Source organism: Petromyzon marinus, unplaced genomic scaffold (genome assembly GCF_048934315.1).
Source record: "Petromyzon marinus isolate PM22_M1 ecotype Great Lakes invasive population unplaced genomic scaffold, UKy_Petmar_22M1.pri1.0 PM_G_Scaffold_68, whole genome shotgun sequence".
Taxonomy (NCBI): Eukaryota; Metazoa; Chordata; class Hyperoartia; order Petromyzontiformes; family Petromyzontidae; genus Petromyzon; species Petromyzon marinus.
Genome location: NW_027423022.1, coordinates 311,966 through 339,075, shown reverse-complemented (window position 1 = coordinate 339,075; position 27,110 = coordinate 311,966). Strand labels below are relative to the sequence as shown.

Sequence of the window (27,110 nt, the reverse complement as noted above, 5' to 3'; positions counted from 1 at the left end):
AATTGTCATGTTATCCGAACGGAAATCGATTTAATTAGCTTAATCAACTGTATATCGATTCCCATGTTATCCCAATAAAAATCGACTCTATACATCCATTACTCTACAATAATCGATTCCTAATGTTATCCCATTAAGAATCGATGCGAGTATAGTTAATCGAACCGGGAATCGAATTTCTCTGCACGTGACTAAATATCGCTCCATGGCGATGCGTCAACTCGTCTCTAGACTTGGCCTACTCTTCCTCTTCCTCCTGCTCCTCCTCCACCTCGTCACGTGGTGCAGCAGCCACGGTGAGCCGGGCCGGTCGATACATCGGGTGCCAGGTTGTGGTGGACGTGGGGAGCGGTGGTGCAGTGGTTAGCGCACTGTGTGAGTGAGTGTGTGGGGAGCGGTGGTGCAGTGGTTAGCGCACTGTGTGTGTGGGCAGCGGTGGTGCAGTGGTTAGCGCACTGTGTGAGTGTGTGGGGAGCGGTGGTGCAGTGGTTAACGCGCTGTGTGTGTGTGGGGAGCGGTGGTGCAGTGGTTAGCGCACTGTGTGAGTGAGTGTGGGGAGCGGTGGTACAGTGGTTAGCGCACTGTGTGTGAGTGTGGGGAGCGGTGGTGCAGTGGTTAGCACACTGTGTTTGTGTGGGGAGCGGTGGTGCAGTGGTTAGCGCACTGTGTGTGAGTGTGGGGAGCGGTGGTGCAGTGGTTAGCGCACTGTGTTTGTGTGGGGAGCGGTGGTGCAGTGGTTAGCGCACTGTATGTGAGTGTGGGGAGCGGTGGTGCAGTGGTTAGCGCACTGTGAGTGTATGGGGAGCGGTGGTGCAGTGGTTAGCGCACTGTGTGTGAGTGTGGGGAGCGGTGGTGCAGTGGTTAGCGCACACTGAGTGCCGTTTGCCCATCTCCCCAGCCCCGGCTTCCCCACTGAATGTGCGCGTGGAGTCTCGAGACCTGCTGACACAACTCCGCTGGGAACCAGCTAACGTGAACCCCGCCACCAGCAGCGTCACCTACAGAGTGGAGAGCAAACGGTGAGATGCTCGCTCACTCACTCACCCACTCACTCACCCACTCACCCACTCACTCAGTCACTCACCCACTCACTCACTCACACACTCAACCACCCACTCACTCACTCACACACTCAACCACCCACTCACTCACTGACTCACCCACTCACTCACCCACCCACTCACTCACCCACTCACTCACTGACTCACTCACTCACCCAGCCACTCACTCACCAACTCACTCACTCATCCACCCACTCACTCACTGACTCACTCGCCCACTCACCCACTCACGCATCCACTTACTCACCCACTCTCTCACTCGCCCACTCTCTCACTCACTCACCCACCCACCCACTCACTCACCCACTCCTCACTACCTCCTCCCCGTGTCTCTGTCTGTGCAGCTATGGACGAGCCCACTGGCGGACCGTCTGCGCTGCCACAACAGAGACTCGGTGCGATGTCTCCTCAGCTCTGCGGCATCCCGGTGACCGCTATCACCTGCGCGTCAGAGCCACCGTTTCATCGTCATCACCGGTGGCCTCACCAATCTCCTTGCCCTGGGTCGTGGTTGAGGTCTTACCCTTGAAGACAAGTCAGTGGCTTTGTCTATGTGTGTGTGTGTGTGTCTGTGTGTGTGTGTCTGTGTGTTTGTGTGTGTCTGTGTGTCTGTCTCTGTCTGTGTGTATGTCTGTGTATTTGTCTGTGTGTCTGTCTCTGTATGTCTGTGTGTATGAGTCTCTCTGTGCGAGTGTCTCTGTGTGTATGTCTGTGTGTAAAGTGTCTGTATGTGAGTGTCTCTGTGTCTCTGTGTGTGTGTCTATGTCTCTGTGTGTGTCTGCCTGTGTGTATGTGTGTATGTGTCTGTGTGTGAGTGTCTCTGTGTGAGTGTGTCTCTGTGTGTGAGTGTCTCTGTGTGAGTGTCTCTGTGCGTGTCTCTGTGTGAGTGTCTCTGTGTGTGAATGTCTCTGTGTATTGTCTCTGTGGGAGAGTCTCTGTGTGTGTGTCTGTGTGTGTCTCTGTGTGTCTCTGTGTGTCTCTATGTGTGAGTGTCTCTTTGTGTGTCTCTCTGTGTGTGTCTCTGTGTGTATGTGTCTGTGTGTGAGTGTCTCTGTGTGAGTGTGTCTCTGTGTGTCTCTGTGTGTCTGTGAGTGTCTCTGTGTGTGAGTGTCTCTTTATGTGTCTCTATGTGTGTGTGTGTCTCTGTGTGAGTGTCTCTGTGTGAGTGTCGCTGTGTGTCTCTGTCTGTGTGTATGTGTGTCTGTGTGTGTGTCTGTGTGTGTGTGTCTGTGTGTGTGTCTGTGTGTCTCTGTCTCTGTGTGTGTATATGTCTGTGTGTAGAGTGTCTGTATGTGAGTGTCTCTGTGTCTCTGTGTGTGTGTCTATGTCTCTGTGTGTGTTTGCCTTTGTGTATGTGTGTCTGTGTGTGTCTCTGTGTGTCAGTGTCTCTGTGTGAGTGTCTCTGTGTGTGTGTGTCTCTGTCTGTGTGTGTCTGTGTGTGTCTCTGTGTGTCTCTGAGTGTCTCTGTGTGAGTGTCTCTGTGAGTGTCTCTGAGTGTCTCTGTGTGAGTGTCTCTCTGTGTGTCTCTGTGTTTCTCTGAGTGTCTCTGTGTGAGTGTCTCTGTGTGTCTCTGTGTGTCTCTGAGTGTCTCTGTGTGAGTGTCTCTGTGAGTGTCTCTGAGTGTCTCTGTGTGAGTGTCTCTCTGTGTGTCTCTGTGTGTCTCTGAGTGTCTCTGTGTGAGTGTCTCTGTGTGAGTGTCTCTGTGTGAGTGTCTCTGAGTGTCTCTGTGTGTCTCTGTGTGTCTCTGTGTGAGTGTCTCTGAATGTCTCTGAGTGTCTCTGTGTGTCTCTGAGTGTCTCTGTGTGAGTGAGACGTCATCTCCCCCCCCCCCCGTGTCTCAGCTGTGCTCAGCGCTCCTACGGTCACCATGATGCTCCACAAGAACGCGACGGTGGAGGAGGAGGAGGGTGGTGATGGTGGTGAGGAGAAGGAGGAGTGTGGTAGTGAGGGTGAGGATGAGGTCTACAAAGATGACGACGATGGCTACGACGATGACGACTACGATGATGATGATGATGAGGGTGTTGGCGCCGACGGTGATGGGGCTGACGGCGATGGCGACGACGATGGGTACTATGACGACGATGACGACGAGGGAGAGCCGAAGGCGTGGGAGCTCTCCGTGGGGGTCTCCATGAGGAGTGGGTGGAGGAGGAGGATGGCGCAGTGTGACGTGCTGTACCACCTGCAGGCAGAGGTCTCCACACGGAGGGGCGTGACGAGCACGGTGAGAGTGGGTGGGTTGGTAGGTGAGTGGGTGGGTAGGTGAGTGAGTGGGTGGGTGGGTGGGTGAGTGGGTGATTGAGCTGCTGAGTGAGCGGGTGGGTGGGTGGGTGAGTGAGTGGTGGGTGAGTGGGTGGGTGATTGAGCGGGTGAGCGGGTGGGTGGGTGAGTGGGTGAGTGGTTGAGTGGGTGAGTGGGTGGTTGAGTGGGTGAGTGGTGATGCTACTACTACTACTGATGATGATGATGATGCTCAGGTTAACACGTAGTTGGCGTACGCGACCAATATCCATAAGAGGTTTTTGGGTTAGGTCGCGTAAATATATAAATGTTGTGTCGTTAAAACCCGCCACCACCCGACACAGCCAACTAGTAAGGGTTGTCACGTAAACAGAACGTGCCAATTCGTCACTAGTGCAACACTAGTGTGTAGTGTATAGTGTAGTGTACTAGTACAGCACACCAGTTGTGTGTTGGAGAGCCAAGCCACAACATTTACAGTCTGAGTACCGTGACTTTTCGCCGGTAATTACAACAAGCTTCATCAGGCGACAGACAGATTTGTGAAGTCTTCCTGTTTCGTTCCTTATATAGAGGCCTAGATGTGGTGACCACCCTTCTGCGCTCTTGCACAATCATGGGTGGGGGGGGGGGGGTGATTACTGAGGCAAGGCACATGAGGCATGTGCATTATGCAAGCCCTTTGCACTTGTCTTTCCTGTCTATTGTGTTGAATAAAATAGCCCTACCAACAATAATCCCTGCTGAAGTACGCCGCCCTTTGTAGGCATGCATTTAACTAATGTATTATTTGATGATTCGCTTACACGCAGCACTAAGGCGGTAGCTATCCGAACGGTTAAAGTTATTTCGATTTGGTTCTATTGGGTAAAGTCACGTAGGTGAAAATAAAATAACAAAAAATCACGACGTTTCGGCCACAACACAAGCAGCCTTCATCAGGTGAAAGGACGAGAGTATGGATCCTAGCAGTCACGAAAGCTTTAAATCTAGAATTATTTCGATTTCTTTCAATTTCGATAGATTCTCTAATTAGTCTTGGCCAGTAGGAGCTAGTTTTGCACAAAACTTCAACATCAAAATCAATGGAGTGTGTCATTGTTGGCACGCGTGTTCTGCTACTGCTGACAGTTGTGTTTGGGAGAATTTAATGTTTCTCTGGTGTTCTTTTAGTCTCGTGCTGATCATTCGTCCTGTTTGCCCAACATAACATTTACCACACGTGCAGTTAATCCTGTACCACACCTTCTGTTGATAGCTTCGGTAATACATGTTTTGTAGCAGATATTAAATTCTGTATTTTATGTACCGTGCCAAATCTGACTCGGATGTTTTGTTTTCCCAAACATGTTGCGGGTTCATCAGCTACTCCCGCAATGTACGGTATTTTGATCGTTTTAATTACTTGGGCGGTTTCAATGCTCTTGTTATTTGATGTGGTTTTGGTATTCAATGCCCTCTTTATTTGTGCATCATCGTAACCGTTCATTTGCAGCGCTTCTTTAACATGTTCAATTTCACTTCTCAGACTGTCACCATCTGACACTTTCTTAGCTCGATGAATGAGCGACTTGACAAGAGCAGATTTCTGTTGCGGGGTGAAGGTTGTGACTCTGCATTCAGATAGGCGTCAGTACGAGTTTTATTTTGGTAAATACTGAGTGTTATTGTGTCACTTCTACCCCGTCTGAGCCGAATGTCCAGAAATGCCAACTCTTTGGTTGTTTGGGTAAAGAAATGTTGGAGTTCTGTCAGCCTCTGTCAGCTTCATGGTGAGACGATTTAGAAATGCGTTCAGTGTATCTTTGCTGTGTGCCCAGACCACCAATGTGTCATCCACATAACCAGGCACACTAAAGCCTTCTGCTTGCCACTGCCAGGAGCGCTTTGTTGGGTGCCGCTACCGCCACCCGGTGCCTCCGCCTGGCGGCAAGGATGAGTACTGCGTCCGCGTGAGAGTCGTAGCTCGCTACCCACGGTGGAAGACAGGGGAGTGGTCTCCACCGTCGTGTGTCTCCGTCCCTCCACCGCACAGCGCCGTAGGTGAGTGGGTGGGTGGGTGGGTGAGTGGCTGAGTGAGTAGGTGGATGAGTGGGTGGGTGGGTGGGTGAGTGGCTGAGTGAGTGGGCGAGTAAGTGAGTGAGTGGGTGGGTGAGTGGGTGGGTGAGTGGGTGGGTGAGTGATTGGGTGAGTAGTTGAGTGGGTCAGTGGGTGAGTGGGTGGGTAAGTGGTTGAGTGAGTGGGTGCGTGAGTGGTTGAGTGAGTGGGTGGGTGAGTGATTGGGTGGGCGAGTGATTGGGTGGGTGAGTGAGTGGGTGGGTGAGTGATTGGGTGAGTAGTTGAGTGAGTTGGTGCGTTAGTGGGTGGGTGAGTAGTTGACTGAGTGGGTGGGTAAGTGGTTGAGTGAGTGGGTGCGTGAGTGGTTGAGTGGGTAGGTGGGTGAGTGAGTGGGTGGGTGAGTCGGTGGGTGAGTGGGTGGGTTAGTGGTTGAGTGAGTGGGTGCGTGAGTGGTTGAGTGGGTAGGAGGGTGAGTGAGTGGGTGGGCGAGTGCCGCACCCGTTTAGCCCCCTCTATCCGGCCTAACAAAAGCTGTTTAGGCATGCGGTGGCTGGGCATGCGGGCTACATGACCCAGCCAACACAGCCTTGCCTGCCGGAGGAGCTCACCGATGGGACTTTGTCCAGATTTTTCTGGGATTTGTGAGCTCACACAATCCAGCCTGGTTAAACCCAGGATGGATTGTAGGCAGGCCAGCGTAAATGTTTCCAACCGGCGAAGATGTTCCATTAGGGGAGTCCACTTTTCGCAAGCGTAGAGAAGGGAGGGAATGACTGTGGCCGAGAAGACCTGAAGATTCGTGCAGAGTGACAGACCAGGTAGCTTCCACACAGCGTTACGCAACCGATGAATAGATAATGCCGCTCGACTGATTCAGAGTGAGACCTTTGCTGTCCAACCGGAGCCAGTCATGAGCACACTGCCCAGGTATGGGAAACTCTCCACTCTCTCCACAACTCAATCACCGATTGGGAGTTGTGGGAGTGGATTGTCCAATGGTACAAAATACCCAGGCAGGTGCTTAGTTTTGGTGGAACTGATGGTTAAGGCCCCACCTCTCAGTGGCAAGCTCCAGGTTTAGCAGCAGCGCCTCCAACTCCTCCTCTGAATGAGCAGCTATTACCAGATCATCGGCATACGCAACGTGGTTGAGCAATAGAGAGCCATCCCTCAACCCCACCTGGGCATCGATCAGCCTCCCATTTTATCTGTGTAATGGGTTCCGGAGACACTTCGGATAGGAAACTCCTTTATTACAACACAGCACTCCCACAGTCCTCCTGATACACTGCTACAGCCTAGGCACACGGCCTGCTCCTAGCGTGCCGTGACACTGCCTACGCCGTGGGATCCTCCGCTGTGACCACCCTAGGGGAGGCTACCCTGACCCCACCCAGCCAAGGTGACCACCCTAGGGGAGGCGACCCCTGACCCCAGCCAGCCAAGGTGACCACCCTAAGGGAGGCGACCCCTGACCCCACCCAGCCAAGGTGCGGGTCCAGACTCTGGCTGCCTCGGACCTCACCCTTACAAGGGCGTGGGGCCGGGAGTCCCAGAGTTACACCACCGGCCCAGAGTCCCACCACTGGCCCAGAGTCCCACCACTGGCCCAGAGTCCCACCACTGGCCCAGAGTCCCACCACTGGCCCAGAGTCCCACCACTGGCCCAGAGTCTCACCACAGTCCCAGAGTCCCACCACTGACCCAGAGTCCCACCACTGGCCCAGAGTTCCACCACCGGCCAAGAGTCCAACCACCACTGGCCCAGAGTCCCACCACTGGCCCAGAGTCCCACCACTGGCCCAGAGTCCCACCACCGGCCCAGAGTCCCACCACCACTGGCCCAGAGTCCCACCACCACCGGCCCAGAGTCCCACCACTGACCCAGAGTCCCACCACTGGCCCAGAGTCCCACCACCGGCCCAGAGTCCCACCACTGGCCCAGAGTCCCACCACTGGCCCAGAGTCCCACCACTGGCCCAGAGTCCCACCACTGGCCCAGAGTCCCACCACTGGCCCAAAGTCTCACCACAGTCCCAGAGTCCCACCACTGACCCAGAGTCCCACCACTGACCCAGAGTCCCACCACTGGCCCAGAGTCCCACCACTGGCCCAGAGTCCCACCACTGGCCCAGAGTCTCACCACAGTCCCAGAGTCCCACCACTGACCCAGAGTCCCACCACTGGCCCAGAGTCCCACCACCGGCCAAGAGTCTAACCACCACTGGCCCAGAGTCCCACCACTGGCCCAGAGTCCCACCACTGGCCCAGAGTCCCACCACCAGCCCAGAGTCCCACCACCACTGGCCCAGAGTCCCACCACCACCGGCCCAGAGTCCCACCACTGACCCAGAGTCCCACCACTGGCCCAGAGTCCCACCAACGGCCCGCACGGCGTCCCGGCCCTTACAAGTGTTGAGGCGTAAATGACGACTCGGAGGAAGATCTTCATGTAGGGGCTTGCGCCAGTTGTTTTATTAAAGACTTCTCTTCACACACCACGACTCCGTGTACTGCACGCTCACTGCCTACACTCCACACCCCAGGGGAAGGGTACTGGGGAGGTCCCTAGCACACCCACAGGCTACCCTAGCCCGGTGCTAATCTCCCCCTACCCTGGGTCCCATCGCTCCCCCAGGGGAAGGGTACTGGGGAGGTCCCTAGCACACCCACAGGCTACTCTAGCCTGGTGCTAATTTCCCCCTACCCTGGGTCCCAACTCCCAACTTCACACGTTCCTGGCTCCCCACCAACGACCTCGGAACACGTCACGGGGTCCCAGCCTAAATATCCCAGGGGGACATGACGTCACCGTCCCGGTCCCCTGTCCGTGCCGGAGGGCGAGCGCGACGTGACGTCACCAACTACCGCCTTGCACAAGGACGGCGGGGCGAGGGGGTCCAGGGTCCTATCAAGCTGCCGCCAGTCTTCGTTCTTCGGCTGCGCCTGGCTCCAGATCGGCTGGGGAGGTCCCCTCTGGTGCCTCCTGCCCACCGAGGGGTGGGGCTGTCTGGGGTCCTGAGCCCCCAGCAGCCCCTCCCCTCTTGGGCTGCCGCTGCAGCCCCTCCCCTGACGGTTCGATGCACCGCCGTCACATCTATGGCGCTACGTCTGTACCAGATGGAAATTCCTCTGGTCTGGTACGGCCATCGAAGGCTTCACGAACTGCGTGGTCGAAATAGATGTTAAATAATATGGGAGCCAGAGGACATCCCTGTCACACCCCAAGGTGGACAGGGAATGGCTCCGACTCCCGGCCACGTAGTTTTACCCGGGCCCGCTCACCATCATGAAGGTCCTTAATGATCGTGAGCAGAGGGTCAGGGACTGCAAAAGCACGAAGAACAACCCAGAGCCCAGGCCTACTGATGGTATCATAGGCCTTGACTAGGTCAATAAAGCATAGATGTAGGTCTTGTTGGAATTCCCTACACCTCTGCTGTAGCAGACGGACAGAAAATATGGCATCTGTGCAGGACCGCCCTTTCCTGAAACCACATTGGGGCTCCGCAAGCCTCTCCTCAGCATGCCTGGCAAGGCGGTGTTGAATAGACACACAGACAGACACACACAGACAGACAGCCACACACAGACAACAACAACCGCCATTTGCCACTAAGTGGCGGTGACGTCACCAAGACGCTTGTGCCAGGACATGTGCACCTTGAGGCCACGTGGAGTGTCAAACGCCCGCTGGCAGGAGGTCACGGGGCAGACCCAGGTACCACGGGTCGACTGACTGAGATGACTGGCTAATGCACCACCTGTGCCCCCTACTGTGCCAACCTGCTGTGCTTTAGCCACCCGGCGCTCCGCTCGTTGTTGTGAGCGTCGCTCCTCCGCCCTCCGTTGTTGTTCGAGGGCGACTACCTCCAACTGCCCAGTAGCGTCCTTCACGAGCCTCCTCCACAGAGGCTGATCTTGACACCGCTGGTACCAGTCATCGGCAAGTCCACTCAGCTCCACGTCCTCCTGTACCACATCACTCCATCTCTTCTCCAGTCCATGCTGCGCCCGTTTAGCCCCCTCGATACGGCCGAACAAAAGCTGTTTCGGCATGCGGTGGCTGGGCATGCGGGCTACATGACTCAGCCAGCCCAGCATACAGACACACACACAGACAGACACACACACATACACAGAGAAGTGATTAAGACCAAAACCTCCTCCTCCTCACTAACCTCATCCAACAACACTGCTCAGCATCCCACTCTGTCTGTGTCTCTCTGTCAGTCTCTCTCTGTTTCTCTGTCTGTATCTGTCTCTCTGTCTGTATCTGTCTCACTGTGTCTCTCTGTTTCCCCGTGTCTGCCTACCCATGTCTACCCGTATCTCCCCGTTATCTCCCCGCGTCTCACCGAATCTCCTCGTGTCCCCAATCCCGTAGCCATCACCACCACCACCACCGCCGCCACCACCACCACCACCGCCACCACCACCACCAATGCCACCACCACCACCGCCACCACCACCAATGCCACCACCACCGCCACCACCACCACCGCCGCCACCACCACCACCGCCGCCACCACCACCGCCGCCACCACCACCGCCGCCGCCACCACCGCCGCCACCGCCGCCACCACCACCACCGCCGCCACCACCACCATCACCACCACCCCATCCACCTCCCGCTCCTCCTCACCCTCGTCCACAGTGCCTACGGGAGACGAGGCGACGCTCCCCGCCAGCAGCAGCACTATCTACCCCATCAGCTTGACGGTGGCCATGACGGTGCTGGTGCTGGCGGTGCTGGTGCTGTTCCCCTTGCTGGTGTGCGCCGTGCAGGGCAGACGGAACGCCGGCAAGCGTCCCGGTGAGCGGCGGTGGCGTTGCGGTGGCTACGTAGATGTTGACTGCCTCGCTTGGTACACGGGAGGGCGTGGGCTACTTCCCCGCCCCTGACACCCGTATATTTGGAGTTTGCGGTGTCTCCCTCATCATCATCATCGTCATCACGGTGGCTATGAGATGGTAACTACCTCGCCTGGATCATCTACATCATTAGACCTCCTTTGCCAGTACCAAAAAGGGGAAAAACCCTATTATTATTACCTCACCTGGTACGCAGGAGGTCGTGGGTCCTATCCCGACCCTGACACTTCCTGTGTCTCTACGCGTTCAGAGCCATTTGGCTGCTGCTCCTTATTTGCCACCCGACAACGATGATGATGACGATGATGATGACGACGATGATAATGATGACGATGATGATGACGATGACAACGATGATGACGATGATGATGACGATAATGATGATGACGACGATAACGATGATGACGATAATGATGACGATGATGACGATAATGATGACGATGATGACGATAAGCCACTGAGTTGAGCTGTCACTTGTGGTAGCCGGTGTAGCTTCTACAAAACAAGTGACGTAGTAGCACAGCGGGGGGCTTACCTGGTAAGATACACAATATTTGTCTATATTTATTTTTATTGATTTGTTAACCTTTGCTATACCTGGCATGTGCCGACGGCGCGTGACATGTCAGCGTGACGAGTTTGCGTGACGTGTTTGCTGTTGTAACGTTCTGACCCCCGTACCCCCGACCGTACATTTGTGGATTCCGCCTCCTCCTGCTGCTACAACATGAACACAATATTCCCATTGTGTTCAAAGTCGAATTTGTTTTTGTGTTAAGTGGCGTCAATATATAAACGCTGTGTCGTAAAACCCGCCACCACCTGACGCAGCCAATTAGTCAGGTTTAGTGTCACGTAAACAAAACGTGCCAATTAGTTACGAGTTTATAGTGTAGTGTACAGTGTAGTGTATAGTGTAGTGGACAGTGCAGTGTACTGTCCAGTGTAGTGTAGTGTACAGTGTAGTGTACAGTGTAGTATACTTGTTCAGTATTAACCGGTAGTGTGTTGTAGAGTAAACCCACGACAACGTTCACAATTCAAGTACCTGGTGACACCTCACCGGTAATTACAACAACCACAACCGGCATCATCAACATCATCATCGGGCCTGATGATGCTGCTGCTGCTGGCTGTTGTTTCGAGTTCCGTGCCTCCTGAGTGTTTTCTCCCCACCCTGCGTGATATTCTCGTTCCCCGGCGAACGAGCGAGGGGGGAACGCCCCAGGCCTGGTCCCCAAGCCTGATATTGTCTCTGCCGAGTGCAGGTAGCCACCGCCGCTGTCGCCACCGCCACCACCGCCGACACCGCTGCCACCGCTGCCACCGCCGCCGCCACCGCCGCGGTGGAGCAGAAATCGGAACTTTAGGACCTCGTCCCCGCCCCCGGTTGACACCGCCGGATGAAAGCCGCTCCCCAAGTCGTCGCCACACCAATCACACCGCGCGGTGGTTAGGAGATGTCGACCACCTCGCCTGGCACGCGGGAGGTCGTGGGTTCCATCCCGACCCCTGACGATGCCTGCCGCCGCTGGATATTTCTGAGTTTGTCCCATAGACTCACCACACAGAGACCCATAGACTCACCACACAGAGACCCACAGACTCATCACACAGAGACCCACAGACTCACCACACAGAGACCCACAGACTCATTACACAGAGACCCATAGACTCACCACACAGACCCAAAGACTCACCACACAGAGACTCATAGACTCACCACACATAGACACCCAGACTCACCACACAGAGACCCATAGACTCACCACACAGAGACCCACAGACTCACCACACAGAGACCCACAGACTCATCACACAGAGACCCATAGACTCACCACACAGAGACCCAAAGACTCACCACACAGAGACCCACAGACTCATCACACAGAGACCCATAGACTCACCACACAGAGACCCAAAGACTCACCAGACTCGCACAACTTTATCCATGGCCCGGTGGGTGGTGGTGGTGGTGAGGCTGTGTGCGTTGTTGGGGCGCGTGCACGATGCATCTTCCAGAACGATCCGAGAGAGTCGACAGAGAATCATCGTCCGTTCGACTTGCCCCCACCCAGGGGGGGGGGGGGGGTGGGGTGGGTGGGGGCGCTTTGCGCGTCACGGTTCTGTTTGACGTCGCCACGTGGCCCGGCGTTGGTTGTGGGTCACGTGGTCTGTCGTGGCAACGTCCCCTCTCTCCCTGCCTGCCTGCCCCCAGACTGAAGGGGGCATGGCAACTGTTTCGTTGTTTGCTGGAGACATCGCGGTGGTGGTGGTGGTGGTGACGATAATAAAGGTGGCGAGTTCACTTACCTGGGCTGGAACTCCTCCTCCTCTATACAGGTGGACGCGTGATGTTGTGCACGGGACTTGAACTATAAACGGAACGTTTTATTTTTGCCGGGTAAGGCCCTCATTGAGATGCGGCGTAGCTCTCTTTCAGAAGGCCCTGACCTGGCCGTTACAAATCATAGCTCTAGCAATTCGGTTTATTATCATCGTCGTCGTCATCATCACGTGGACCTTTAGAGCAGTTGACAAATACTCGACAACTCACGTTTCTCAAATGTGGAGGGGAAAACCAGAGGGCCCGGAAAAAAATCCACGCGACAAAAGGGACAGAGACAAAGTCTATACAGCAGCAGCAGCAGCGGGCATCAGGGTCGGCATGGAACCCACGACACCCAGACCCAGGGCTTGAATGCAGGGTGTCAGTGTCTCTGACACGGCCATTATGAACCCACTGAGAGAGACACCCAGACCCAGGGCTTGAACCCAGGGTCTCAGTGTCTCTGACACGGCCATTATGAACCCACTGAGAGAGAGAGACACCCAGACCCAGGGCTTGAACCCAGGGTGTCAGTTTCTCTGAGACGGCCATTATGAACCCACTGAGAGAGACACCCAGACCCAGGGCTTGAACCCAGGGTGTCAGTGTCTCTGACACGGCCATTATGAACCCACTGAGAGAGACACCCAGACCCAGGGCTTGAACCCAGGGTGTCAGTGTCTCTGACACGGCCATTATGAACCCACTGAGAGAGAGAGACACCCAGACCCAGGGCTTGAACCCAGGGTGTCAGTGTCTCTGACACGGCCATTATGAACCCACTGAGAGAGAGAGACACCCAGACCCAGGGCTTGAACCCAGGGTCTCAGTGCCTCTGACATTATGAACCCACTGAGAGAGAGAGACACCCAGACCCAGGACTTGAACCCAGGGTGTCAGTGTCTCTGATACGGCCATTATGAACCCACTGAGAGAGACACCCAGACCCAGGGCTTGAACCCAGGGTCTCAGTGCCTCTGACATTATGAACCCACTGAGAGAGAGAGACACCCAGACCCAGGGCTTGAACCCAGGGTGTCAGTGTCTCTGATACGGCCATTATGAACCCACTGAGAGAGACACCCAGACCCAGGGCTTGAACCCAGGGTCTCAGTGCCTCTGACATTATGAACCCACTGAGAGAGAGACACCCAGACCCAGGGCTTGAACCCACGGTGTCAGTGTCTCTGACACGGCCATTATGAACCCACTGAGAGAGAGACACCCAGACCCAGGGCTTGAACCCAGGGTCTCAGTGTCTCTGACACGGCCATTATGAACCCACTGAGAGAGAGACACCCAGACCCAGGGCTTGAACCCAGGGTGTCAGTGTCTCTGACACGGCCATTATGAACCCACTGAGAGAGAGAGACACCCAGACCCAGGGCTTGAACCCAGGGTGTCAGTGTCTCTGACATGGCCATTATGAACCCACTGACTGATGTATTTATTAGAGATGTTTACATCTCTCATCTATGAACTCCCAAAGTGAAAACACCAAAAACTCCCCAACAACAACAACAAACACAACAACAATGCTTTGTTTTAACCATCCCAACAAACACACGCCTGTCTCTGCGTGTGTCTATGTGTGTGTCTGTGTGTGTCTGTATCGGTGTGTGTGTGTCTCTGCGTGTGTCTGTGTGTATCTGTGTTTATGTGTCTGTATCGGTGTCTGTCTCTGCATGTGTCTGTGTGTGTCTATGTCTCTGCGTGTGTGTTTATGTGTCTCTGCGTGTGTGTCTGTGTCTCTGCATGTGTGTCTGTCTCTGCGCATGTGTGTTACTGTGTCTGTGTGACTGCCAAGTTGTCCTTATTTTCGTTGCCTTCTGATACGCCCAGCAGAGACACTTGCTGCACACACTCACCGGGTCGCAAAAAGACAAAGATCCCCCGTGTAGCCTTAACAGACCGTTGGGGCAAGTGCTGTTAGCGAGCACCTATGAAGGCCGGCATGGCACACGAAGGGGGTGGGTGGCCAACACAACGCCCAGCCGCCTTTGTCTCCCCAGTGGCGATGTTTACACACCGCACCAGGAACTCATTTGAGGCGGAGTCGACCTAGGGGAGGCCCTAGACCGGTTCAAATAATCGTCACCGATGTTGGATGCGAGTGGGAATCGAACTTGGGTCGTCAGGTTCGTGGTGCAGCGTAGCGCTAACTGCTACACTTCAGATCTCCAAACACAACCGCCATTCGCCACTAAGTGGCCGTGACGTTACCACGGCGATTGTGCCAGGCTGTGTGCACGTTAAGGCCACGTGAAGTGCCGAACGGAACTTACGGAGGGCGCCTGCCTCCAACTGCCCAGTAGCAGATTCCTACACGAGCCTCCTCCACAGAGACCGATTGAGACACTCAGCTCCAAATCCAACAGCACTCCGTCTCTTCTCGTAATGCTGGTCGACCGATTCTGAGCGAGACCTCTGCTGTCAAACCAGAGCCGGTCATGAGCACACTGCCCAGGTATGGAAAACTCTCCACTCTCTCAACATCTGCTTCATCAACAACGGGGGGTGGAGTGTTTGGTGGCACAAAATACCCATGCAGGTTTTGATTTAAAGCTTTCGTGACTGCAAGGATTCCTCTTCTTTGGTTCTTTCGGTAAAGTCACATAGAATGAGAACATAATAATAAATTGATAAAATAAAATAACACAATAAAATTCTCACGACGTTTCGGCCACAACACAAGCGGCCTTCATCAGGTGAAGGGACGAGACTGTCTGGAGGACAGCGCTGGAGCGAACACTGCCAAGCTCAGACCGTGACCTTTAAGCTGTGTGAGAAGAAACAGAGCGCCTTGACAAAGGAATTAGCATAGAATTTAGCATTGAAATAGCTGAGTGATTAGCTTGTGACTGGTCACAGAAATGGCTATGTTAAAGTCAAAGCATCCACATCCACAGAGGCACCCCTTGACAAAGGAATTAGCATAGAATTTAGCATTGAAATAGCTGAGTGATTAGCTTGTGACTGGTCACAGAAATGGCTATGTTAAAGTCAAAGCATACACATTCAGAGAGGCACCTAGTACAAATCAAACAGGAGAATTTAGCATCGAAATAACTGAGGGATTAGCTTGTGACTGGTCATAGAAATAGTTATGTTAAAGCCTACACATCTACAGAGGCACCTAGTACAAATCAAACAGGAGAATTAAGCATTGAAATAACTGAGTGATTAGCTTGTGACTGGTCACAGAAATGGCTATGTTAAAGTCAAAGCCTACACATCTGAGCTATTAACAGTAACTGAGTATACACTACACTATATAATGAATGCTATATAGTAAACCAATAAAAAAACTAAAATATAAACTACCTCAATGTTATATTCTTAGTTTTTTCGGTAAAGTCACGTTGAAGAGAAACAACAAAATAACAATATATATATAAAACAATAAAAAATTCTCACGACGTTTCGACCATAACTCAAACGGTCATCATCAGGTATGTTGGTTTGCATAAATTTATTTTTAAACGGCACATTTATTTATTTATAAAAAAACGTTGGCGTCACGTGCAGCGATTTGGCAGTTTGCCCAGGACTAGTCCATCTATTTTTTTTTTAAAAGAGGAGGGGGGAGACGAATTTTTTTATAATGTATGCTGTCTGAAAGCCACTGTAAGCGTGAACAATCAATTAAGAACTGAAATGGTTTATCAAATCTTTCCAATGATTGCTAAGATAGAATCCATCTTCTCGGTTGAAATTGTCTCTGTGTTTGTATATGTGGATAGCCTCATGAACGAATCTCTCATGGAAGCCAGATGGCTTACAAAGAACCTCCGTCTTGGAAAAGTCAATGGCATGTGAGCCTACTGAATTAGAACAATGATCTGCTACGGCCGAGGTGTTGGTCCTACCGTGTTTAAGGTCTGCTTTATGTTCACGAATGCGGTCCGAGACATGGCGTTTGGTTTCTCCAATGTAACTACTACCACAGAGGCAACTTAGTTTGTAGACACCAGGGTATTGTATGTCCGGAATCACATCTTTTACAGACAGAACCAGATCACGGATTTTATGTAATGTGTTGAAACGGACCTGGATCTTGTGTTTATTCAAGATTTTGGAGATCTTTTTTGTGATCCCAGCAATGTAGGGTAAAGTGATGGTTTTGAAAGGCTCCTCAAGAGGGTTCTTCTTCATGGTTTGAGTGATAGCTTTGCGGATTGTATAGTCGGAGTAACCATTAGCCCTAAGAGCTTGGTGTACGTGCTTGAGTTCACTGCTTATGTGTTCCTGGTCCGATATGCATTGGGCTCTATGATACAGAGTCTTGATGAGATAATTCTTCTGTGATGGATGGTGGTGGGAATCCGGTTTCAGATAAGCATCCGTATGGGTAGCTTTCCTGTAGACAGAGTGGCTCATTGAACCATCAGGTCTCTTTTTAATTAGGACATCCAAAAAAGGTATCTTGCCATCTATTTCGACTTCCATGGTAAATCTGATGGCTGGGTGTATGGAATTGATGTGGTCGAAGAATTGGTCTAGAGCAGACCGGCCATGTGGCCAGATGACAAAAGTGTCATCCACGTACCTCTTCCATAAGGTTGGGCGCAGAGTGGCAGTCTGGATGGCGTCAGTCTCAAATTTCTCCATGAAAATGTTAGCTATAACTGGAGAAAGGGGGGAGCCCATTGGGGTGCCCTCAGTTTGTTTGTAGAAAGTTCCATTCCAAGTGAAGTATGTATTGGTTAAACAGTGTCTCACCAGGGGGGGTACCTCAGTGTTTAGTCCTTGATGAACCAAGTCTTCAATGATTGCAATGGTGTCAGGTACAGGAACCTTGGTGAATAAGGAAACTACATCAAAACTGACAAGCAGGTCGTCTGGGGACAGGGAAATACCCTTGATTGTCGATACCAGGTGAGTAGAATTTTGTACCGCAGAGGTGGTCTTTCCAGTGAAAGGACGCAGGATTTCAGACAAAAAACGAGCTAGTTTGTAGGTGGGGGAGCTGATAGTAGAGACTATGGGACGAAGAGGTGTATCAACTTTATGTATTTTTGGTAAGCCGTATAATCTTGGTGGCCTGGCAGCAGAAGGTTTCAACGAAAACTGTTTAGATTGATCAATTAATGCGGTTGAATCAGAAATTATTTTGTTGGTTTGTGTGACGAGGCTGTTGGTGGGATCTCTTTTTATTTTTGTATAACTACCATCGTCGAGTAATTCTTTAATTTTGTTGTTGTATTCTATTTTATCCATGATGACAGTAGCATTGCCTTTGTCAGCTGAGAGGACTACAATATCATTCCTCTTTTTTAATTTATATAATTCAAAACGCTCATCTTTGCTGAGGTTGCTAGCTGGCATCTTAGCGTTTTTGAGGGTTGCAGCGATTTCAGATCTTGCTACGTCTGCAGCGATGTGACCCAGGCCCCTGAGAGCAACGTCTACTTGGGCAATTATATCATTAACTGGTATGTGTTTAGGTGTGACTGCAAAGTTTAGACCTTTAGCTAAAACGGATTTCAGACCATCGGAAATAGAACTGTTACTGCGATTAATTACGACTTTATTAACGTCTAACTTTTTGGTATGTGGGTCCGGTCTTTTGTTGAAGAGGAGGTTAAATTTGGAAATCAGGTTTTCCTTACATTTGGTCGACATAGTAGCAGCTGAAGAGGCAGTCATATTGTCTACATGTTCCCAATCCGATGTGGACATTATTGCCGTCAATGATAAGTGTGATTTGTAGAGTGTCTTGTCTAACTGATCTAGTTCTGTGCGTATAAGTCTGATTTTTTCTGAGATAAGAGCTAAGCTAGTTTTGAAAAGAATTCGTTTCACATTAGAAGAAGTTACAGCAGCAGAGGTCAGTGTAAATGCGATTGGTATTACCCCAGAGTCGCGGCATCTCTTCAGGAAGGTGAGAGACTCGATCAGCTGAGCTTTCTTATCCCGGAGTTTGTTGAAGGATCTTAAAGTTATGTGAAAACCCTCCCCGTAGAGGCGATTAAATTTTGATTTAAAGCTTTCGTGACTGCAGTAATTCATATTCTTAGTTTTTTCGGTAAAGTCACGTTGAAGAGAAACAACAAAATAACAATATATATAAAACAATAAAAAATTCTCACGACGTTTCGACCATAACTCAAACGGTCATCATCAGGTATGTTGGTTTGCATAAATTTATTTTTAAACGACACATTTATTTATTTATAAAAAACGTTGGCGTCACGCGCAGCGATTTGGCAGTTTGCCCAGGACTAGTCCATCTATTTTTTTTTTGAAAAGAGGAGGGGGGAGACGAAATTTTTTATAATGTATGCTGTCTGAAAGCCACTGTAAGCGTTAACAATCAATTAAGAACTGAAATGGTTTATCAAATCTTTCCAATGATTGCTAAGATAGAATCCATCTTCTCGGTTGAAATTGTCTCTGTGTTTGTATATGTGGATAGCCTCATGAACGAATCTCTCATGGAAGCCAGATGGCTTACAAAGAACCTCCGTCTTGGAAAAGTCAATGGCATGTGAGCCTACTGAATTAGAACAATGATCTGCTACGGCCGAGGTGTTGGTCCTACCGTGTTTAAGGTCTGCTTTATGTTCACGAATGCGGTCCGAGACATGGCGTTTGGTTTCTCCAATGTAACTACTACCACAGAGGCAACTTAGTTTGTAGACACCAGGGTATTGTATGTCCGGAATCACATCTTTTACAGACGGAACCAGATCACGGATTTTATGTAATGTGTTGAAACGGACCTGGATCTTGTGTTTATTCAAGATTTTGGAGATCTTTTTTGTGATCCCAGCAATGTAGGGTAAAGTGATGGTTTTGAAAGGCTCCTCAAGAGGGTTCTTCTTCATGGTTTGAGTGATAGCTTTGCGGATTGTATAGTCGGAGTAACCATTAGCCCTAAGAGCTTGGTGTACGTGCTTGAGTTCACTGATTATGTGTTCCTGGTCGGATATGCATTGGGCTCTATGATACAGAGTCTTGATGAGAGAATTCTTCTGTGATGGATGGTGGTGGGAATCCGGTTTCAGATAAGCATCCGTATGGGTAGCTTTCCTGTAGACAGAGTGGCTCATTGAACCATCAGGTCTCTTTTTAATTAGGACATCCAAAAAAGGTATCTTGCCATCTATTTCGACTTCCATGGTAAATCTGATGGCTGGGTGTATGGAATTGATGTGGTCGAAGAATTGGTCTAGAGCAGGCCAGCCATGTGGCCAGATGACAAAAGTGTCATCCACGTACCTCTTCCATAAGGTTGGGCGCAGAGTGGCAGTCTGGATGGCGTCAGTCTCAAATTTCTCCATGAAAATGTTAGCTATAACTGGAGAAAGGGGGGAGCCCATTGGGGTGCCCTCAGTTTGTTTGTAGAAAGTTCCATTCCAAGTGAAGTATGTATTGGTTAAACAGTGTCTCACCAGGGGGGGTACCTCAGTGTTTAGTCCTTGATGAACCAAGTCTTCAATGATTGCAATGGTGTCAGGTACAGGAACCTTGGTGAATAAGGAAACTACATCAAAACTGACAAGCAGGTCGTCTGGGGACAGGGAAATACCCTTGATTGTCGATACCAGGTGAGTAGAATTTTGTACCGCAGAGGTGGTCTTTCCAGTGAAAGGACGCAGGATTTCAGACAAAAAACGAGCTAGTTTGTAGGTGGGGGAGCTGATAGTAGAGACTATGGGACGAAGAGGTGTATCAACTTTATGTATTTTTGGTAAGCCGTATAATCTTGGTGGCCTGGCAGCAGAAGGTTTCAACGAAAACTGTTTAGATTGATCAATTAATGCGGTTGAATCAGAAATTATTTTGTTGGTTTGTGTGACGAGGCTGTTGGTGGGATCTCTTTTTATTTTTGTATAACTACCATCGTCGAGTAATTCTTTAATTTTGTTGTTGTATTCTATTTTATCCATGATGACAGTAGCATTGCCTTTGTCAGCTGAGAGGACTACAATATCATTCCTCTTTTTTAATTTATATAATTCAAAACGCTCATCTTTGCTGAGGTTGCTAGCTGGCATCTTAGCGTTTTTGAGGGTTGCAGCGATTTCAGATCTTGCTACGTCTGCAGCGATGTGACCCAGGCCCCTGAGAGCAACGTCTACTTGGGCAATTATATCATTAACTGGTATGTGTTTAGGTGTGACTGCAAAGTTTAGACCTTTAGCTAAAACGGATTTCAGACCATCGGAAATAGAACTGTTACTGCGATTAATTACGACTTTATTAACGTCTAACTTTTTGGTATGTGGGTCCGGTCTTTTGTTGAAGAGGAGGTTAAATTTGGAAATCAGGTTTTCCTTACATTTGGTCGACATAGTAGCAGCTGAAGAGGCAGTCATATTGTCTACATGTTCCCAATCCGATGTGGACATTATTGCCGTCAATGATAAGTGTGATTTGTAGAGTGTCTTGTCTAACTGATCTAGTTCTGTGCGTATAAGTCTGATTTTTTTCTGAGATAAGAGCTAAGCTAGTTTTGAAAAGAATTCGTTTCGCATTAGAAGAAGTTACAGCAGCAGAGGTCAGTGTAAATGCGATTGGTATTACCCCAGAGTCGCGGCATCTCTTCAGGAAGGTGAGAGACTCGATCAGCTGAGCTTTCTTATCCCGGAGTTTGTTGAAGGATCTTAAAGTTATGTGAAAACCCTCCCCGTAGAGGCGATTAAATTTTGATTTAAAGCTTTCGTGACTGCAGTAATTCATATTCTTAGTTTTTTCGGTAAAGTCACGTTGAAGAGAAACAACAAAATAACAATATATATAAAACAATAAAAAAATTCTCACGACGTTTCGACCATAACTCAAATGGTCATCATCAGGTATGTTGGTTTGCATAAATTTATTTTTAAACGGCACATTTATTTATTTATAAAAAACGTTGGCGTCACGCGCAGCGATTTGGCAGTTTGCCCAGGACTAGTCCATCTATTTTTTTTGAAAAGAGGAGGGGGGAGACTTAATTTTTTATAATGTATGCTGTCTGAAAGCCACTGTAAGCGTGAACAATCAATTAAGAACTGAAATGGTTTATCAAATCTTTCCAATGATTGCTAAGATAGAATCCATCTTCTCGGTTGAAATTGTCTCTGTGTTTGTATATGTGGATAGCCTCATGAACGAATCTCTCATGGAAGCCAGATGGCTTACAAAGAACCTCCGTCTTGGAAAAGTCAATGGCATGTGAGCCTACTGAATAACTTTAAGATCCTTCAACAAACTCCGGGATAAGAAAGCTCAGCTGATCGAGTCTCTCACCTTCCTGAAGAGATGCCGCGACTCTGGAGTAATACCAATCACATTTACACTGACCTCTGCTGCTGTAACTTCTTCTAATGCGAAACGAATTCTTTTCAAAACTAGCTTAGCTCTTATCTCAGAAAAAATCAGACTTATACGCACAGAACTAGATCAGTTAGACAAGACACTCTACAAATCACACTTATCATTGACGGCAATAATGTCCACATCGGATTGGGAACATGTAGACAATATGACTGCCTCTTCAGCTGCTACTATGTCGACCAAATGTAAGGAAAACCTGATTTCCAAATTTAACCTCCTCTTCAACAAAAGACCGGACCCACATACCAAAAAGTTAGACGTTAATAAAGTCGTAATTAATCGCAGTAACAGTTCTATTTCCGATGGTCTGAAATCCGTTTTAGCTAAAGGTCTAAACTTTGCAGTCACACCTAAACACATACCAGTTAATGATATAATTGCCCAAGTAGACGTTGCTCTCAGGGGCCTGGGTCACATCGCTGCAGACGTAGCAAGATCTGAAATCGCTGCAACCCTCAAAAACGCTAAGATGCCAGCTAGCAACCTCAGCAAAGATGAGCGTTTTGAATTATATAAATTAAAAAAGAGGAATGATATTGTAGTCCTCTCAGCTGACAAAGGCAATGCTACTGTCATCATGGATAAAATAGAATACAACAACAAAATTAAAGAATTACTCGACGATGGTAGTTATACAAAAATAAAAAGAGATCCCACCAACAGCCTCGTCACACAAACCAACAAAATAATTTCTGATTCAACCGCATTAATTGATCAATCTAAACAGTTTTCGTTGAAACCTTCTGCTGCCAGGCCACCAAGATTATACGGCTTACCAAAAATACATAAAGTTGATACACCTCTTCGTCCCATAGTCTCTACTATCAGCTCCCCCACCTACAAACTAGCTCGTTTTTTGTCTGAAATCCTGCGTCCTTTCACTGGAAAGACCACCTCTGCGGTACAAAATTCTACTCACCTGGTATCGACAATCAAGGGTATTTCCCTGTCCCCAGACGACCTGCTTGTCAGTTTTGATGTAGTTTCCTTATTCACCAAGGTTCCTGTACCTGACACCATTGCAATCATTGAAGACTTGGTTCATCAAGGACTAAACACTGAGGTACCCCCCCTGGTGAGACACTGTTTAACCAATACATACTTCACTTGGAATGGAACTTTCTACAAACAAACTGAGGGCACCCCAATGGGCTCCCCCCTTTCTCCAGTTATAGCTAACATTTTCATGGAGAAATTTGAGACTGACGCCATCCAGACTGCCACTCTGCGCCCAACCTTATGGAAGAGGTACGTGGATGACACTTTTGTCATCTGGCCACATGGCCGGCCTGCTCTAGACCAATTCTTCGACCACATCAATTCCATACACCCAGCCATCAGATTTACCATGGAAGTCGAAATAGATGGCAAGATACCTTTTTTGGATGTCCTAATTAAAAAGAGACCTGATGGTTCAATGAGCCACTCTGTCTACAGGAAAGCTACCCATACGGATGCTTATCTGAAACCGGATTCCCACCACCATCCATCACAGAAGAATTCTCTCATCAAGACTCTGTATCATAGAGCCCAATGCATATCCGACCAGGAACACATAAGCAGTGAACTCAAGCACGTACACCAAGCTCTTAGGGCTAATGGTTACTCCGACTATACAATCCGCAAAGCTATCACTCAAACCATGAAGAAGAACCCTCTTGAGGAGCCTTTCAAAACCATCACTTTACCCTACATTGCTGGGATCACAAAAAAGATCTCCAAAATCTTGAATAAACACAAGATCCAGGTCCGTTTCAACACATTACATAAAATCCGTGATCTGGTTCCGTCTGTAAAAGATGTGATTCCGGACATACAATACCCTGGTGTCTACAAACTAAGTTGCCTCTGTGGTAGTAGTTACATTGGAGAAACCAAACGCCATGTCTCGGACCGCATTCGTGAACATAAAGCAGACCTTAAACACGGTAGGACCAACACCTCGGCCGTAGCAGATCATTGTTCTAATTCAGTAGGCTCACATGCCATTGACTTTTCCAAAACGGAGGTTCTTTGTAAGCCATCTGGCTTCCATGAGAGATTCGTTCATGAGGCTATCCACATATACAAACACAGAGACAATTTCAACCGAGAAGATGGATTCTATCTTAGCAATCATTGGAAAGATTTGATAAACCATTTCAGTTCTTAATTGATTGTTCACGCTTACAGTGGCTTTCAGACAGCATACATTATAAAAAATTTCGTCTCCCCCCTCCTCTTTAAAAAAAAAAATAGATGGACTAGTCCTGGGCAAACTGCCAAATCGCTACGCGTGACGCCAACGTTTTTTATAAATAAATAAATGTGCCGTTTAAAAATAAATTTATGCAAACCAACATACCTGATGATGACCGTTTGAGTTATGGTCGAAACGTCGTGAGAATTTTTTATTGTTTTATATATATATTGTTATTTTGTTGTTTCTCTTCAACGTGACTTTACCGAAAAAACTAAGAATATGAATTACTGCAGTCACGAAAGCTTTAAATCAAAATTTACCTCAATGTTATCAATAAACTCTATAGATTCTCCAATCAGCTAAGCTACCAACAATAAGTCGTTATATATCACAATGCTATATGGCGAAAAAATGGGTGGATTCTTACCCTCAAGTTTAGCACCACGCATAGCTACGAGCCCCGTTCAGACGGACGAGTTCATCCATGGTCGGAATGGAGGAGGGGGAGAGAGACAGCTGCGAGGCGCTGTTATACTCCATGTTGTAAACCATACCATTAACCGTGGTGTGAGAGGTATTAAGAGTCAATGCCAGCGAACGAGCAGCGGTCTGAAGGTCATCATAAAATACAATTAATTAAGAACGGAAATGGTTTAAAACATCTTTCCAATGGTTACTAAGCCAGAATCCATCTTCTCGGTTGAAATTGTCTCTGTGCTTGTATATGTGAATGGCCTCATGAACGAATCTCTCATGGTAGCCGGTTGGTTTGCAAAGAACCTCCGTCTTCGAGAAGTCAATGTCATGTGAGCCCACTGAATTATAACAGTGATATGCCACGGCAGAGGAGTTCGTTCTACCGTGTTTGAAGTCTGCTTTATGTTCGTGGATGCGGTCAAAGATATGTCGTTTGGTTTCTGCAATGTAGCTACTACCACAGAGGCACTTTAGTTTGTAAATGCCCAGGTACTGTATGTCTGGAGCAGCAACTTTTACAGATGGAACCAGATCATGGATTTTATGTACTGTGTTGAATCGGACCTGGATCTTGTGTTTATTCAGGATTTTGGAGATCTTTTTAGTGACCCCTGCAATGTAGGGTAAGGTGATGGTTTTGAGTGGCTCCACAAGAGGATCCTTCTTCATGACTGGAGTGATGGCTTTGCGGATTGTGTAGTCGGAGCAACCATTAGCCCTGCGAGCCTGGTGTACGTGCTTGAGTTCACTGGTAATGTGTTCCTGGACGGAAATGCATTGGGCTCTATGGTATAGAGTCTTGATGAGGGAGTTCTTCTGGGATGGATGGTGGTGGGAATCCGGTTTCAAGTAAGCATCTGTATTTACACTAACCTCTGCTGCTGCAACTTCTCTCAATGCAAAACGAATTCTAGCTAGAACTTGCTTCGCTCTTATCTCGGAAAAAATCAGACTTACACGCACCGAACTCGATCAGTTAGACAAGACACTCTACAAATCACACTTAACATTGACAGCAACAATGTCTACATCGGATTGGGAACATGTAGACAATATGACTACCTCTTCGGCTGCCACTATGTCGACCAAATGTAGGGACAATTTGATTTCCAAATTCAATCACCTCTCCAACAAAAAATCGGATCCACACACCGAAAAGATAGACGTCAACAAAGTCGTAATTAATCGCATAGAGTCTTGATGAGTGGTCACTAAAAAGATCTCCAAAATCCTGAATAAACACAAGATCCAGGTCCGATTCAACACAGTACATAAAATCCGTGATCTGGTTCCATCTGTAAAAGATGCTGTTCCAGACATACAGTACCCGGGCGTTTACAAACTAAAGTGCCTCTGTGGTAGTAGCTACATTGGAGAAACCAAACGACATATCTCTGACCGCATCCGCGAACATAAAGCAGAATTGAAACACGGTAGAACGAACTCCTCTGCCGTGGCAGATCACTGTTATAATTCAGTGGGCTCACATGACATTGACTTTTCCAAGACGGAGGTTCTTTGCAAACCAACCGGCTACCATGAGAGATTCGTTCATGAAGCCATTCACATATACAAGCACAGAGACAATTTCAACCGAGAAGATGGATTCTGGCTTAGTAACCATTGGAAAGATGTTTTAAACCATTTCCGTTCTTAATTAATTGTATTTTACGATGACCTTCAGACCGCAGCTCTTTCGCTGGCATTGACTCTTAATACCTCTCACACCATGGTAAATGGTATGGTTTACAACATGGAGTATAACAGCGCCTCGCAGCTGTCTCTCTCCCCCTCCTCCGTTCCGACCATGGATGAACTCGTCCGTCTGAACGGGGCTCGTAGCTATCCGTGGTGCTAAAGTTGAGGGTAAGAATCCACCCATTTTTTCGCCATATAGCATTGTGATATATAACGACTTATTGTTGGTAGCTTAGCTGATTGGAGAATATATAGAGTTTATTGATAACATTGAGGTAATTTATATTTTAGTTTTTTATTGGTTTACTATGTAGTATTCATTATATAGTGTAGTGTATACCAAGTTACTGTTAATAGTTCAGATGTGTAGGCTTTGACTTTAACATAACTATTTCTTTGACCAGTCACAAGCTAATCCCTCAGTTATTTCAATACTAAATTCTCCTGTTTGATTTGCACTAGGTGCCTCTGTGAATGTGTATGCTTTGACTTTAACATAGCCATTTCTGTGACAACTCACAAGCTAATCACTCAGCTATTTCAATGCTAAATTCTATGCTAATTCCTTTGTCAAGGCACTCTGTTTCTTCTCACACAGCTTAAAGGTCGCGGTCTGAGCTTGGCTGTGTTCGCTCCAGCGCTGTCCTCCAGACAGTCTCGTCCCTTCACCTGATGAAGGCCGCTTGTGTTGTGGCCAAAACGTCATGAGAATTTTATTGCGTTATTTTATTTTATCAATTTATTATTTTGTTCTCATTCTACGTGACTTTACCGAAAGAACCAAAGAATGAACCCAGGCAGGTGCTTAGTTTTGGTGGGGCTGATGGTAATTCCTCCGGTACAGCCATTGAAGGTTTCA

The 27,110-nt window shown here is 48.8% G+C and overlaps 1 protein-coding gene across 3 annotated transcripts; it reads left to right on the top strand.

Moving 5' to 3' along the window:
- Positions 1 to 146: 146 nt before the first annotated feature.
- Positions 147 to 12,550, top strand: LOC142920137 (uncharacterized). Of its 3 annotated transcripts, none has more exons than XM_076062593.1 (8): positions 147 to 296; positions 899 to 1,019; positions 1,406 to 1,596; positions 2,903 to 3,288; positions 4,671 to 4,688; positions 5,186 to 5,348; positions 9,751 to 10,179; positions 11,507 to 12,550. In XM_076062593.1, the coding sequence occupies exons 1-8, from the start codon at positions 206 to 208 to the stop codon at positions 11,752 to 11,754; spliced, it is 1,647 nt and encodes a 548-aa protein (XP_075918708.1). In that variant the 5' UTR covers positions 147 to 205; the 3' UTR covers positions 11,755 to 12,550. The 3 variants fall into 3 exon arrangements, with proteins under 3 accessions (XP_075918708.1, XP_075918709.1, XP_075918710.1); XM_076062595.1 differs by having other exon boundaries at positions 150 to 296; positions 10,021 to 10,179; XM_076062594.1 differs by lacking the exon at positions 4,671 to 4,688 and having other exon boundaries at positions 149 to 296.
- Positions 12,551 to 27,110: the final 14,560 nt, after the last annotated feature.